Source organism: Nestor notabilis, unplaced genomic scaffold, assembly GCF_000696875.1.
Source record: "Nestor notabilis isolate BGI_N333 unplaced genomic scaffold, ASM69687v1 scaffold20271, whole genome shotgun sequence".
Classification (NCBI taxonomy): domain Eukaryota; kingdom Metazoa; phylum Chordata; class Aves; order Psittaciformes; family Psittacidae; genus Nestor; species Nestor notabilis.
This window is the reverse complement of record NW_009914489.1, coordinates 19,144-33,610: the sequence shown is the minus strand read 5'-3', so window position 1 is coordinate 33,610 and position 14,467 is coordinate 19,144. Positions and strand designations below refer to the sequence as shown.

Genomic DNA, 14,467 nt, shown 5'->3' with positions numbered 1-14,467 from the left:
GATCTTGGAGATCTTTATTTGTTGCTAGCAAGGCATACATCATGTTAATTTGCAGGTTGCTCAGTGGCCTTCATAAGAATGACTGCACATGGAAAGGGAGACTCAGCTATTGGTATAGATCCCATGGATGGAAGATGGGATCAATACAGTCTTGGTATATGTGAAATGAGCAATACTGATCTGAACTGGTTTTCGGATGACTTGGGTGTGGATTCCATAACAGCACATACATGTGGTAGGTAACAGAAGGCTGGCAGGCATGTGAATCACCAGTGGTTTTAGGGGCTGTCACCTGAACTGTACAGTCATCTGTCTCCTTCATGCTGGAAGTGCTGGCAATTCCTTCTGGCTGTGGATGCTATTTGAAGACTTCATTTTTTAAAAGTGAGGAAATGGCAGAGACCCTGTAATTGCTGGAATTCTGTGACTAAAGCCCCAGAGGACAGAGCCATGGACTGAGGAGCTTCAAAATATTGTGTCTCATTGAAAGCATCTTAAATTTGCCCTTTTGTATTTCCTGGTGTATTCTGTACTTGCAAGGGGGAAGATGGCCCATATGTAGGTTTAATCTGTGCTATTCAGGAAACGGCGTGTAAGGAAATTTTGGGCTTCTTAAACTCCTTGCCTGTGCTTTTAGGATCTTCTGGAAGTTTATTTATTCACAGCAGCATCAAGTCTGAATGAAATACAGAAGTAAGATGGAAAACTCCCAGTATCTTACCATGCAGCTTTTTCATGCTTTGCTTTCCTCCTTTGCCTTTTACTTGAGGGCAGAACTAGGGTAGAGAAATAATTCTTGTTCGCTTCTGAAAGGTCACAGTAATAAAGAAACTCTTGTTAACATCAGAGTATATGGCAGGCAGGAGTTTTCACAGTCTGGCATTGTTTATTTTACCAGCAATTTGGAACCTTCTGCACTCTTAAAATATTGGCAAGAAAATATTTAACTGTTAACTATTCTGTGGCATGCGTGTGTTTGAAGCCCTGGGGAGGAGGAGTGCTTGGGGAAATCGGGTTTTTCTCAGCTTCTGATTGAAACCAGAAGGTGCAGAATATTGGTAGAAGGGGAAAGCAATGTGACTTCAAATTAGAATTCTACCCAAATGTGGAACTGATGGGAGAATGTCAAACAGGTCACATAGGAACAGGGCTCTGCTAGGAAATAGTGGCAAGTCTGATGGAGCAAACGCAGATCAGCCAGTCCGCGAGGCACTGCAGGAATGAGTGTGAAAGTGAGATAGTAAGACCGAGGATTTGCATTTGTCCTGGTCTTACTCACTGGAGAAAAGTTGTAGCAGTACTAGGCGTTAGCATCAGCGATTAGGCTGACTGATTGCTTGGACTCTAGGAATTGTCACTTCGTTTTGAAATGAAATAGCCTTTTTCGTGGAAAGGGGTTTTTAGGAGAGGAGATGTGGCTTGCTTTTTTGGATGGATGTTCCTATCCAACAGAAACTTGTTCTGGTCCCAGATTCTTGAAGAAGGAATTTTTAAATTATTTTTTTCCCCTAGGGGAGGATGATCTGTTTGGTATGAGCAGGCTCATTCTTGCTCTTATTTTTACATAAAATGTAAAACCTCTTTTAGTAACCTCTTCCCCTGAGGTTACTAAAAGCTATGGTAGAGGTAGCAGTATTTTTTCATTGCAATAGCATATTGCAGGTGAAATTCCTAACAAGTCAGAGAAGTGACCTGATGACTGGTACCCAGGATCATCTGAGGAGCTGTGGCTGGCTTGCTGGAAAGAGGAGATACACAGGGAGAAGAGATACCAGTCAATATCTGCAAAGATCAGCAAAAAGTGAACAAAACTGAACATTTTCTCATGTCAGATGAGGATCCAGTGTCCTATTTCTAGCAATGACCAGAGATATTTGGGAAAAAGTGTAAGAAGCAGGACTGTGGATCAGTATTATCCATTTTCTTGCCATTCACTAGTAAGTAATATGAGAGTCGTGTGGGGACCATCATATTTAGTATCTACTAACAGAATCCTCTTAGGAATGTGCAGTCCCTTTTTTTACCCCTTTCGTATTTTTTGCTCTTTAATGTCCTGTGGCAATGACTTCTGGCACTTCATTGTGTTGTATGAATTTTTGAAGTATTGGTCATTTCACCAGCTTGTTACGAGAAACAGTGAACAATAATTCCTTATTTACCTGCTTGATACCACTCATCATGTTACCTCTCCATCATCTTCCTCATCATTTTTTTCTGAATATAACTAGTGTTTCCTCATATGTCTCAGCACCTTAACTTCTTCTCTGTGTCTTCTATTTATTTTGGATGTGTTCTGAGATGAAAAGTAATAAATATCTACAGCATTTTGTATGTGGGGACTCGAGGGATTTGTGGCTGAATAGGGTTCCTCTTTTGTTCTATATTCCTTTCATAATAATTCCTAAAATGTATTAGTCTTTGTTCACTACTGACTTGTTGAGCTGTATCTCTTTTAAGATCCATTTCTAGAACTATAGCTGCTAAATGTGTGCACATTGTTCTGGTGTACTAGTACCTTTATCAGCACTGGGTATTACTGGTCATCAGTATCTGTGGTTGTTCTTTTCATTTATTATTGTATTTTCTACTGATTTGTACTTACCTGATTCTGCTGAAATACTTTTCAAAGTGGATACCACCTTTCATGGCTTTGCAGTCCTATTAAACGTTATCTAAGATGTTTTGTTTCATTTAATACTTTCTGATCGCAGGGGTTTTGTTGCTCTTGACTTTTATTAGGTTATCTGAAGTCTCTTTCTATGGTCAGATCATATCACAGGGCATATGATGGACTCAGAATCCTGAGATGATGTGGCAATGTGTATTCATTGCCTCATCCAGTGAAAAAACTGAGCCACCAGATGGAACTAGCAGAAGGCAGTTTCAATAGAAACAAACAGGAGGTGGTGGTTCTCATCATGGGTAGCAGACCAGGGTACTTGCTGAAGTATGTTGTGGATGCAGAAACTTTACTGGACAAGTTGCTCGACAAGAGACCTTTTGAAGGTTACTATGGAAACAAATATCAAGGGTTGAGGGTTGTCCTGGGCTGAGCTTGGTTGGGAGAATACTTGGAGGAAGCATATATCAGCTTGTAGTCTTCATACTTTTCAGTGTGCCTGCCTACTGTTGAAGGCAAGATGCCATGTTAGGTGGACCCTTGGTCCGATCCAGTGCAGTGTTTCCTGTGTGTGACTCTTCCTGACAGTTACTGAGGTTTCTCTCAGTAGAGACATGGAATTTTACAGGATTTCTGTAAGTGCTCATGGTGAATATTTACCTTAATTTATTTATCTTCACTGCTGTCAAGTGCCTCTTTTAAATTTGGTTGTGTGACTTCCTTTCAGTTTATCAGCCTGAACTCTTGATTCTGGTGTGTTTAGAAACATGGTCATGATCAGTTTTAGGCTTTTAGCAAGTAGTTTATTTTAAAGAGGCATTGCAGGAAACCCCTTAAACAACTGCTCACTCTTACAGAGAGTCCGCAGGACTGGGTGGGAAGCTCAGAGGTTTGACCTCTTTTTCCCTGACCTTTCTCTTGAGAGGTTGTCAATGAGCTCTGCCAGTCACATGCTACAGAAAAAGATATATTTAATACAGTCAGAATTGTGCTGGGATCACCTCTGAATGTCTTACCTGTTACCATGGCAGAGTTTCCAAATTAATAGACCACAAGGCAGAAAGCTACCTCATTTTCCTGATACTAGCTAGCTAGGGGTGACCGTCTGGGTTTGCTGGAATATGTAGCTAATGTTGTATAACTTGCTTTTCTATGTCTGCTTCAAATAAACATGCTCTAAGGAGTGTTATTGATGAGTAAGCAGTTGTTATGAAGGTAGCAGAGCTTGCAAAAGTTTCAGGTTGCTTTTATGGATTGAAGATTATGGCAGGAACTGGTTCTGATACAGCCTAACAGGTAGCTTTTGTCTGGGTTAATACAACGTTGAAGTAGGTTGTCACTGAACACTGAAGAAGGCTTTAAATCTCATTCTCTGAAGTTAATTCTCTGCTGAGGGGCATTACAAAATTACTTACTTTGTATTAGAGAATTTATCAGAAAAGTTAATATTACAAAGCAGATGGGGACTCACCACCGTAGCCAGTTTGCAGACAAAGGAACAGAGGGATTAATAGGACTCAAAAATGAAGGTTGGAAAAATAATCTCTGCAATATCTTTGTCGTTTCCCAACTCTGAGGTTGCCTGAAGGAACTCTCCTTTTTGGCACTTTGCTACAGAGATATTTTTAATCTGGTTTATTAATTTAATCTTTTTGATCCTAGCTACAGTAATAATTATGTTATTGGAGGAAATAAAAGGGCTCTATGCAGGTTTTCCCATTTAACGTCATGTGCACTTATTAAGAGGGCAGCGAACCCTTTAAAAGCCCATATATAGCCACATGTGGTTATATATTATTTATAACTAACACAAACTATATATTATAAGTCATTCTTTCCAAATGCAACTTGAGAGAAGGTGCATAAGGAAGCCTAAATGTTTGAGGAGTGGTGTTTTTTGTAATGAAAGATTTGTCCTGTATCTCCTTCAGGAAGTTCTGCTGATACTGAACTCTCTGGAAAGCAAAACCAGTGTCAGTAGGAGCTGTTGATGGTTATGGCAGTGTGGCTAACAGAAGTCCCCAGAGTAGGCTAAGTCATAACAACAAGTGTACTCCTACCTGTGTAACTTGTTTTGCGCATGAGATGAATTATTTTTTACTGTATCAGCATAAAACACTACTTCGGTATTACAACTTCAACTACTCCAGGAGTGCGCTGATGATGTAGTATCAGTGCACGTAATGCTAACGTTACCTAAAGACTCTAATCTTAATTTGCAATGATGACTGTGCTGACACATCTGCTGTGTACAGGTACAGGAGCAAATACATTGTACAGAAGAGGCTTTTTATTCTTGCAGGAATGGTATAATGAGAATGAGGGGGTGGAAACTTAAGCCAGAAAATTCAAATCCAAAATGAGAGACACATGTTCAACTGTGAGGGTGATACGCTTTAGCCAAACACAATTTACTGAGCGTAGTACAGAGGGAGCTCAGTGAAATGTAATGGTCTGTGATATGCAGAGGGTCAGGTTCTATGATCTAATCATTTCTTCTGGTTGAAATCTCTTCATAAAAAAATCTAGTTCAACCATAACTTATGGCCTAAAGAGAGGAATTGCTGCATGAAATTCAATGACTAGCGCTTGTACAAGGTGCAGTTAGAAGTGCCCTTTCTGGCTTTATAGTCTATGGATGGATTAATGTGTTAAAGTAGCTTAAGGGTGCAACACATGCTGGCAAAAGCTGTAACAGAAAGAAACTCCTGTTAAAGTGCTTTCAAATAGTGTAGCCCATGGACATCACAGCTATGTCTATGCTAGCATTTAGTGTGGTCTGTCAGGAACACATTTGTTGAGTGAAGCAGTTGATGATCCAGTGTCCCTGTTCCACAGGGATGATCTTTGTGATGGTTCTAGGCTGATCCTGTGGGCTGGATGCCTCCTTGGAAGTAGGTTGCATTAGGGCATGTTTCCCAGTTTATGCACGCTGAGACAGTATAAGCGAAAGCACAGGACGTGGGGATGAGGAGGAGATCCATTGCGAAAGAATGCTCAATGCAACAAGAGGCATTAATATTGACTAATGCTGTAGCAGCTTTCACTTTAAAAGCTGTGCCCATAGATAAGATATTTTCCTACATGGCCAGCAGTATGCTCTTACTTTCCTAGAAATTCCTAGAATACCCCATCCCGGGAGAGGGGTTTTGGGCAAGGGCCTGTAGGGACAGGACAAGGGGGAATGGCTTTAACCTGCCAGAGGGGAGATTGAGATGAGCTCTTAGGCAGAAGTTCTTCCCTGTGAGGGTGCTGAGGCGCTGGCACAGGGTGCCCAGAGAAGCTGTGGCTGCCCCATCGCTGGCAGTGTTCAAGGCCAGGTTGGACACAGGGGCTTGGAGCAACCTGCTCTAGTGGAAGGTGTCCCTGCCTGTGGCAGGAGTTGGAACTGGAGGAGCTTTGGGGTCCCTTCCAACCGAAACCACTCTGGGATTCTATAAATTTTGTTAGAATAAAACCCTTCGCTGGGTCTTGATACTGTAAATTGTCTGATGTAGCGGAAGTCTCACCAGTTGGCTGTTGAATGATGTGTGTTGAACACATTGAGGCTGAAGATGAGGTATCTTACTGCAACATTATAATGCAAGTGCAGTAGTCGTGTGCTGCAGTTGTCTTGCAGCAGAATGGGGCATCATGGAGTCTTTCAGTGAAAAGTTGTGACATGTAGAAGGATGATAGGTTAGCTGTACATTCCCTTTTTTTTAAAGGTCTTATAAATGTGAGATGTACCAAAACCATATTCATTGTTTCGAGCTAAGATAGATCTGTGTGTCAATTTAGGTGATGGTATATATGTTTATTCAGGTGACAGCTCTACAATGGGTTGTTCCAAAGAAGGCACAGGGGTTCAGTCCCTAGAAGGGCTCCAGATGTTACTGATTGTGGAGGTTTTAGCAGTTACTCACTTGGAATTGCCTAGCAGGTTTTTTTCTTAATAACAAATGGTGGAAGAGTCAGCAGAGTCAGAACCAACCAGATCCTGACCCTTGCCAGTGGTAAGAACATGAACAAGCTTAAAGAGAGGAATCATTTCCAACAAATACTGATTTAGATTTACTCTTTTGCCCTGTTTTATAAAGAATTTTTCCTACAATGTTTGTGTTTAACCACTGCTGGTTGTATTCCTCAGAAATTGCAGTATTCCTTTAAGTGTAATTTTATTGCCCAAGATAGTGCTCCATCCCCAAAGTCATATTTTCTGTTTTAAACTGTTTGTCTTTTAAGATGTATTTATTGCCATGTTTGTTTAACTTGGTTATCTCCTTCATCAATCTATTTCTTGCTAACTTAAAGCTGCTGCTCTTAGCTTTTAGTACAGAAAGCTGCTTCCCTGGGGATGTATAGTCCAGGACTTGTCTCTGTAATGGGACTATTTGTTTTCTTTGCCCCTTGCAGTTGCCTGCTGTAACATTTGTAGTATGTGTTAAGTAATCCTTGAGGTAACATTTTTATTATGTCATAAAAAGTGCGTGGCAAATATATAATAACTCATGGAATTTGTTTGTTTAAAATGGAAGGATAATTTATTGAGTGTGTTACATGAGACCTGCTCCCCCTTATTAGAAGTGCAGCTTATTTAGAAGTACGTTCTATTGAGAAAAACCACGATCTCTGACATGCAGAGAAAGTTTGAGCATGGTTGGGTAGAAATGACATCATAGTTTATGTACTCCATAAAAATTTAATTAAGTCATTACAGAAGTTGCAGTCATCATTTAACCCTCTGATTTCTTATGGTTAGTTCTTTTTTTTCAGCAGGCCGTAATAACGAGTCTCCAAATCTTGAGAGCCTGTAAAATAGCTGCATGAATTTTAATAGTTTATATTAATGGAAAAATATGAGTAACTGACATAAAAGGAATTTTCCTTGTGTTTGCACTATATGCATTTCTATAAAAATCAACAGATGAAAAAAGGCAGTGGTTTAATGGAAGAATATTTGAACGGGAGATTTGCTAGCGTGGCAAAAACTAGCACATTTTGATCAAAAAGCTGTTGCATAATTACTAAGGTGAGTACTTTTAAGGATACTAAGAAACTGTGTAGGACATGTGGTTCATACTGTTGTAAGTGTGACAAGCTGTATGCCAAAGAGAGTGGGGATTATTCTGTGTAGAACTGATGTCCTACCCTATAATCCTGTTTGCAGTTTATTTTTGGTAAAACCTGTCTCCAAGATGCAGTCTCATTCCAAGATGCAGTCTCATACGTGAGTGTTGTGCTGGTGTGCAGGTATGGAGATAATTATCCTTGTCATTTGTAGTTCATACGATCATAGAGTGGTTTGGGTTAGAAGGGACCTTTTAAAGCTCATCCAGTTCCAACCTCCTGCCATGGGCGGGGGCCCCCTCCACTAGAGCAGGTTGCTCCAAGCCCCTGTGTCCAACCTGGCCTTGAACACTGCCAGGGATGGGGCAGCCACAGCTTCTCTGGGCACCCTGTGCCAGCGCCTCAGCACCCTCATAGGGAAGAATTGCTTCCTAATATCTAACCTGTATGCAAGACCTGTAGAAAAGAAATGGTTAGTTTCTCCTAGATCTCTCCCGAGAGTCAATACCAAGAAGCAGCTTTGCCAGTTGGAGTGTGGCTTAGCCCTCAGGAGAGGAGCTGTTTATTAAATCATTTTGTGGATCAAATTAGAAAGTACAGGCAAAAGGACTGAATAGTTCATATGAGGGAGATGGATGTGAGGTATTTCAGCCATCACTCTGGACGTAGCAGTTAATCTCTTTTGGTTCTGGCTTAAGCTTACATGGAGTCAGTTCTGCAAGCTAAGGGGTGGCTTAGGCCAAAACAGCAAATATTTAAGCAGCTGTTAAATTGAGTTAAAAGTCAGTGTGGAACTTGGACTGAGTCACGCTTACAGCACAGGCAGAAGTACCTGGATCATCACAAACTCTGCTCAATAGTTGAAGTACAGAGGAGTCTTCATTATCTTAGCCTGGGCTACCACTGAAAGGATGGCCTTGCCTTCACTCCTTCCCCAGCTGCAGTTTTTCTCTGCTCATGTAGCTACATGTCAGTGCTGTTGGCTGAGGGGTTTTCTGCCATTCGTATATCCGGAGTAACACTGACTTTCATGGAGTACAGAACTAACAGAGCTGTATTGCATCTTGTTCTAAAATGTTTAACTGCGCTAACATTGTTCCTTACAGCTAAATCCTAACCTATGTGGGCCAAAGCACTGTGTTTCTTCTTTGACTGCTCAGAGTGAAACTGATACTATTTTGTCATCACCTCTTCTTTAGAGCCTATATAGATGGTCTTCTGGTTTATTTTTCAGATTAATTCTGTTGTTCTAAAGCAAGATATGAGAAGTATGGTAGAAAATTTCTATGCAGCTCTATTTGGATATGATGAGGTAAGAAGGATGTTTTCAGAGAATGTGCAAGAACAAGTAGACCATCTAATTCACAAACACTGAATACTCAGATGGGCAAAACGTTTGCCATACATATCTTTGGAGAAATGGTATGTTACGGAAGCAGACTTAATAATTACTGTGATCATTTTTACGCCTTGAATTAAAGTGCTTTTAAGAAGAAAGCAAGCAAGCACACGGCAAATTGATTTAAACTGTGGGACAGGGAGGAAGGATGTTCTTTGTACTTCTTCACTGTCACTGCTTGACCATCAGTAAATAATTTCCTCTCTCTGAATCCTGTTGTACTCAGCTATACTTTAAAAGCAAAGAGAGTATTTACAGAGAGTCTCTATAAGGGTATTTATAGATAGCATCTCATAATGTGAGGAACCAAAAGCACCATTGCAACAAGTATCTGCAGGGCTTTCAAGAAGATGATACAATTACATCATCTCTTTTAGTAGTTAATTTTTTTTGTCTTGAATGTTGCTCTTCAGATGGTCTTATTCACATGTGAAATTATTGCTTGCATTATTAATATCTTATGAATGTAAACTTCATAGAGTTGTGGATACTGTTATGGATGCAAGTCTTTAATCTAGTTTTAAGTATAGCCAAGAGGTGTCTGCCTGTGTCTGTCGTCTTTTCTTTTCTCGTTTTGTTGACACTCTTTGGATAAAAAATGTCTAGTTAAAGACAAATGTTCGCAGTTTTTATTTTTAACTGAATGTTTAAAATCCTCTCTTGCTTTGGCAAATGTGTTAGCAGAACAGGAGAGATGAGACTATGGTGCTAACATCACATAACCTAAAAAGACAATAAAAGTAGGGGAGAATTTAGACAAAAAGCGCTCATGGATGTGATTCTGTATAAGCCAAATTTAATACTAGATTTAACTGGAAAAGTCTAGATAGTTCTTGCTCTGGAGGGGTTCTCTTTATCTCATGTAGAATATAAAACAGCAAAGTCCTGAGTATGTTTCTTCATCCTTCACTTTTTCTTTTCCAAGTGCCATGGGCTTCATCCAGCTCTGTAAGGTCGTGCTGTCTGGTCTGTAAGGCCAAAATTGTTATGGTTAAGATTTCATAACGTAGAAATGTAGTTATCAGCTCCTACATTAGGAGTGTCCTGACCCAGTTTGTTTTCCAAATTAACTTTGCAGAATATCTGTTACAGGCTGCTCCGTAAATTAATTTAAGGCTGGGGTTGTTCTTCCATTCTGGGAACAAGTGATGTTGATGCCATTTCATACATACAGCCCATAGCAGGTGTGGGCTTTGAGGCAGCTAATATTGTCAGTTGCCAAGTAGAGTAATGGGGTTGTCTTGTGTTCAGACCCTCTTCACATGCAGTTTTTGCTCTCCCTTCATGTTTCCTTTAGGGAATCTTGTCTGACGATCATGTTCTGGCAGCAGCTCTTTGGAGAAACCTCTTTAACAAGAACTGCGAGGACCCTCGACATCTGGAGTTACTTGTAGAGTACGTGCGCAAACAGGTACGCTGCAGTTCACAGTGCAACTTCGCTTCATTCTCCTGTTTAGAATATTAACTATTTATTTTTATTGCTTGCATACTATGTAGCTCAATTGCCATAACTGATCTTTATGTTCAGTGATTATTTTTAAGGAGAAAAAAGTAAAAAATACAAAACCAGGCAGACATTTATTGTATTTTGATGGAAAACGGCTGCAGAGAAATACAGGGAATGTTGAAAGCAATCTTACTTACATTTTTCTGGATTTGTGCTGTGGAGGGGTTTGACAAAATATGTCAGAAATGGGCTACAATTTGCTGTAGAATTATAATTGATGTTTCAGAGTTGGAATCCTCTTCATAATGAAATGGCACACAGAGCCTGAAAGTCTCCTGATGATGTTTGTGGGGAAACAAGTAAAAGAGGTTTTGTTTTCCAGAATTATTATGTTTCAGTTATTACCTGCAAGAAACTCTACTAAGTAGTGTTTGTCCTCTCAACCCTTGGGAGGTTTGTAAACCAGGTTTCTAGGAAATGTGGTAGGAATGGGTACCAGGTAGGTACCAAAGACAGAAGAGGGCTGAGAGAGGTTCTGGAGGAAGACTGTAGGCTGTTAGACAGGGAAGCGAAGACCAGAACCTCCACAACAACATTCTCTGTAATGTTTCCAATACTATATTCAGATAGAGATTGAAGAGAAAATATTTCGGGGGGTGTGTGAGAAAATGGTATGGGAAGTAAAGGGTTGAACTTTGTAAGGGATGCTTTTGGAATGCCAGAGGGCTTCTCAGGAGGGACAGACAATGCTTAAGGTTGCTGATGATTAACATCAGGGAGGCTGTAGGAAAGTTTAAAACTGAAGATTGGCAGGGAGCAAACACATGTGAAAATTACTTACTTTGGGACAGTTTGCTGCCAAATGGGGAATTTCTTGCACTTCTGTACCTGCAAGCAAAGGATAGGACAGAAACTGTCAGCAGTTCAATAGGAAGCAGTGATCACACAGGTGAATGTGGCACACTGGGGAAGAATGAGCACTGCTTCTGTGAATACAAGTCATTCCTGCAGACAGCTCTAAAGTGGTGCACTTGAGGAGAACATTCCCAGCTTTACATGTATATTGATGAGCTCTGAACTGTCTGTTACCACACAGGAATGAGTCCTTGAGACTACAATTATCCAAGTGTCAGCTCAGCACTCTGTAGTGTTTAAAAAAAACCCAAATGCTCAGAACTACTGAGAGTAAAATAGTGTTTTCATGCCACTATTTAAATCCATGGTACCCTTGTGATCTTGAGTAATAAGTATGGTTTGGGTTCCGACCATCAAGAAAGATAAAAACCAAACTGAGGAAGGCTCAGAGAAGAGCAGTAAGGAGGACATGAAACAGCTTCTCCATTAGCAGTGAGTAGGATTCCCTGCCTGAAAAACAGCTGAGAAAGAATATGAGACAGCTTTGGGAAATCTTGAAGGCATACGAAAGGTGAGCGAGGAAAGGCTGTTCACTGATACAGGAATGTGGGGACATAACGTTGCCATGGGTTGTTTGGGGTGCTACAGTGGCACATGGGTTCCAAAGCCACTGGCAAGGTAATTTAATAGCCTGTACAGGGCTATTAAATCCACAACAACCACCTCAGGCTCAAAATTCCTGAACTAAGAGATTTTGAGAGGGAGGAAGAATAAACAAGGAGAATAACATTGTATGCATGCATTGTACTTAACTGGGGAATCTGCTGTTGACGACTGTCAGAAACAGGATATGGTGCTTAGGTGGCTCTTTGGTCTGACCCGCTGTGGCCATCGGTATATTCCTTCCTCTGTTGAGAAACTCCTTGTCAAATTATCTTTGGTTCCCAGTCAGCACTGTGTACCAGGTCTTCCCCATAGTTTCTTGCTGAACCTGTCTTTAACGTTGGCTGTTAGGGGTTGCCAGAGAAGACTATAGTAACAGGGCAAGCATGTGTACTACTGGTCAGCTCTCCTAGCAATCAGTGTTCACAGAATTCCTGAGCCAGAAGTGGTGATTTTCTCTTTTACTAACCCTTGATGAACTTCCTTTTCTTTCCCCCTTTACAGTATCCTGTGGCAGTAAGTTAACCCTGTGTTGTGTGACAAGAGGGGTCTCTTTATTTTGCTTACATTGCACCTTGAAATTTAATTTGATCCCAAGTATTTCTTGTATTGCAAGAATGAGCATTCATTCCATGTTCATCTCCTCCACCTCATGGGCTTTTATATTACAACTCTTAGGTGTTCCCTGCTGGTCAGGCTTCTCTTTTTTCTATCATGCAAGCCTTGGTCTGTGTGAAACCACTTCTGTGAGAGCACTCAGGTAGATGATGGTACTATCCGCGTGTCACCTGAATTAGCTGCTGGGGAGATAAAATGACTCATGTTAGCTTTGCGTGGCTCCTCTTTGTCCTGTTGCCAAACTTTGAGAGGAAGCATTAGGTAAGCTATTAGTAGAAGACTTTACGCAGTTAACTTCAGTGGATCTGCAGATACTTATCTCAGCCTTTCCCTGACTCTTGAGACTGAGACAAATTATCTTTCCAGGTCTCACACAAATGGCTATGTTAAAATCGCCTTTTTGTGCTTCATTTCTGGAAACCAAACCTGTCTGTGTAGCACTTAAGGGGTGATGGGACACTTTGCACTAACTCCTTGTCCTTGCAGGTGCAGCACCTGGACGCGCTGAGCGGGGAGGACCTGCTGCTGACGGGTGAGGTGAGCTGGCGGCCGCTCGTGGAGAGCAACGCCCGCAGCATCCTCAAGCCCCTTTCCCCTGTTTACAATGACGAAGGACTCTGAGTGCCTGACATCTCTATCAGATTGTCAGATCAGCTTGGGAAGCATGCTTGAAATTGGACTGGGCTGAGGCTGTGGAATCAGGAGGAAAATCTGCTGTTGGAAAGGCAGTATTTAATTAGATGTCCTATCCGTGGTGCTTCAGCACCAGTCTGGACAGCCAAGCTCTTCTGACTGTTCACCTGCAAATAAATGCTAGTTCATTTGAGAACCTCTGTCCTTTTTATGGCACTGAGTGGTCCTTGCTGACAAACTGAAAGACCTGCCTTCTGTCTTTAGGAAACCAGATATTTTACCATGACATAGAGTTATCTTAAAAAGACATTTCTGTCTTCATTAAGAAGACAGTTTGTCCTTTGCCTTGTTTGGGAGCTGCTAACTAGAGAAACAAGGGTGTTCCTCTGCTCACTGAATGGTTGTCAGTGCAAGTCTGAGCTTTGCATATTAGATGTTAATGTATTTTAAAAGCCTGATATCAAGATGGAGTGTTCCATTTTTGCTTTAGTGGAGTTGCTTTAAAAGATTCTGAGTGGTTTTCTGTGAAAACCTTTTTTAGGCACTCTCTGCTGTGTTGCACAAGAATAGGAGGATGCAAAGGATAATGCACAGTCCCAGTAATCCTCTGTGACTCCAGCCATCTTAATGAGAATAAAAACCAAAACGGGGCGGGGCTGTCACTGAAAGCTCCTCAGAGTAATTGGTATTTCAGTCTGCCTTGCTAATATTTCCATATTCTTTTTAGAGCTGTGGTCTAAGAATTTCTTTAGGAAGAGAACATGCCTGGTTTTGTCCATGGCTTTCAAGGGGACAGGACTTAGCGATCCTGCATCCCAAATCGGGTCCAGAGGGTTTTAGCAAGACCTGTCAGCCCCAGTGAAAACTTGATCTGGCTGTGCAGCCAGCTTATGCCAGTGTAGTAATTATAGGAGCAAGAGCTCCAGTGATGAAATGGGCAGGGGCTGAGGTGAGCTGAGTAGGTGGATGGTTCACCAGGCTACTTCCAGGTCAGGGATGAAAGGCGTTTTCATTTCTCTCCTCTCTAAACCCCTAGTCAATAATAAATGTCAGTCTGGGTAAAACTGATGTGTGTGTGTTTTCTGTGCGCGCTTCTGATAAGAATAAGTCCTATAATATCAGGACTTATCCCTAATAAAGCTGTTAAACAGATGTCCAAGGTGATAATCCTCAATTTGTGAAA

General features: G+C 41.1%; 1 protein-coding gene across 1 annotated transcript in view; it reads left to right on the top strand.

Moving 5' to 3' along the window:
- The window catches only part of LOC104412867 (ubiquinol-cytochrome-c reductase complex assembly factor 1), a gene marked incomplete at its 5' end in the record, with an annotated part of 36,328 nt that extends 23,056 nt beyond the window's left edge, over positions 1–13,272 (top strand). The window contains 3 exons of the mRNA XM_010023692.1: positions 8,904–8,981; positions 10,366–10,479; positions 13,138–13,272. Of these exons, the coding sequence (XP_010021994.1) occupies positions 8,904–8,981; positions 10,366–10,479; positions 13,138–13,272 (327 nt within the window). The remainder of the gene's footprint in view (positions 1–8,903; positions 8,982–10,365; positions 10,480–13,137) is intronic.
- Between the last annotated feature and the right edge of the window lie 1,195 nt (positions 13,273–14,467).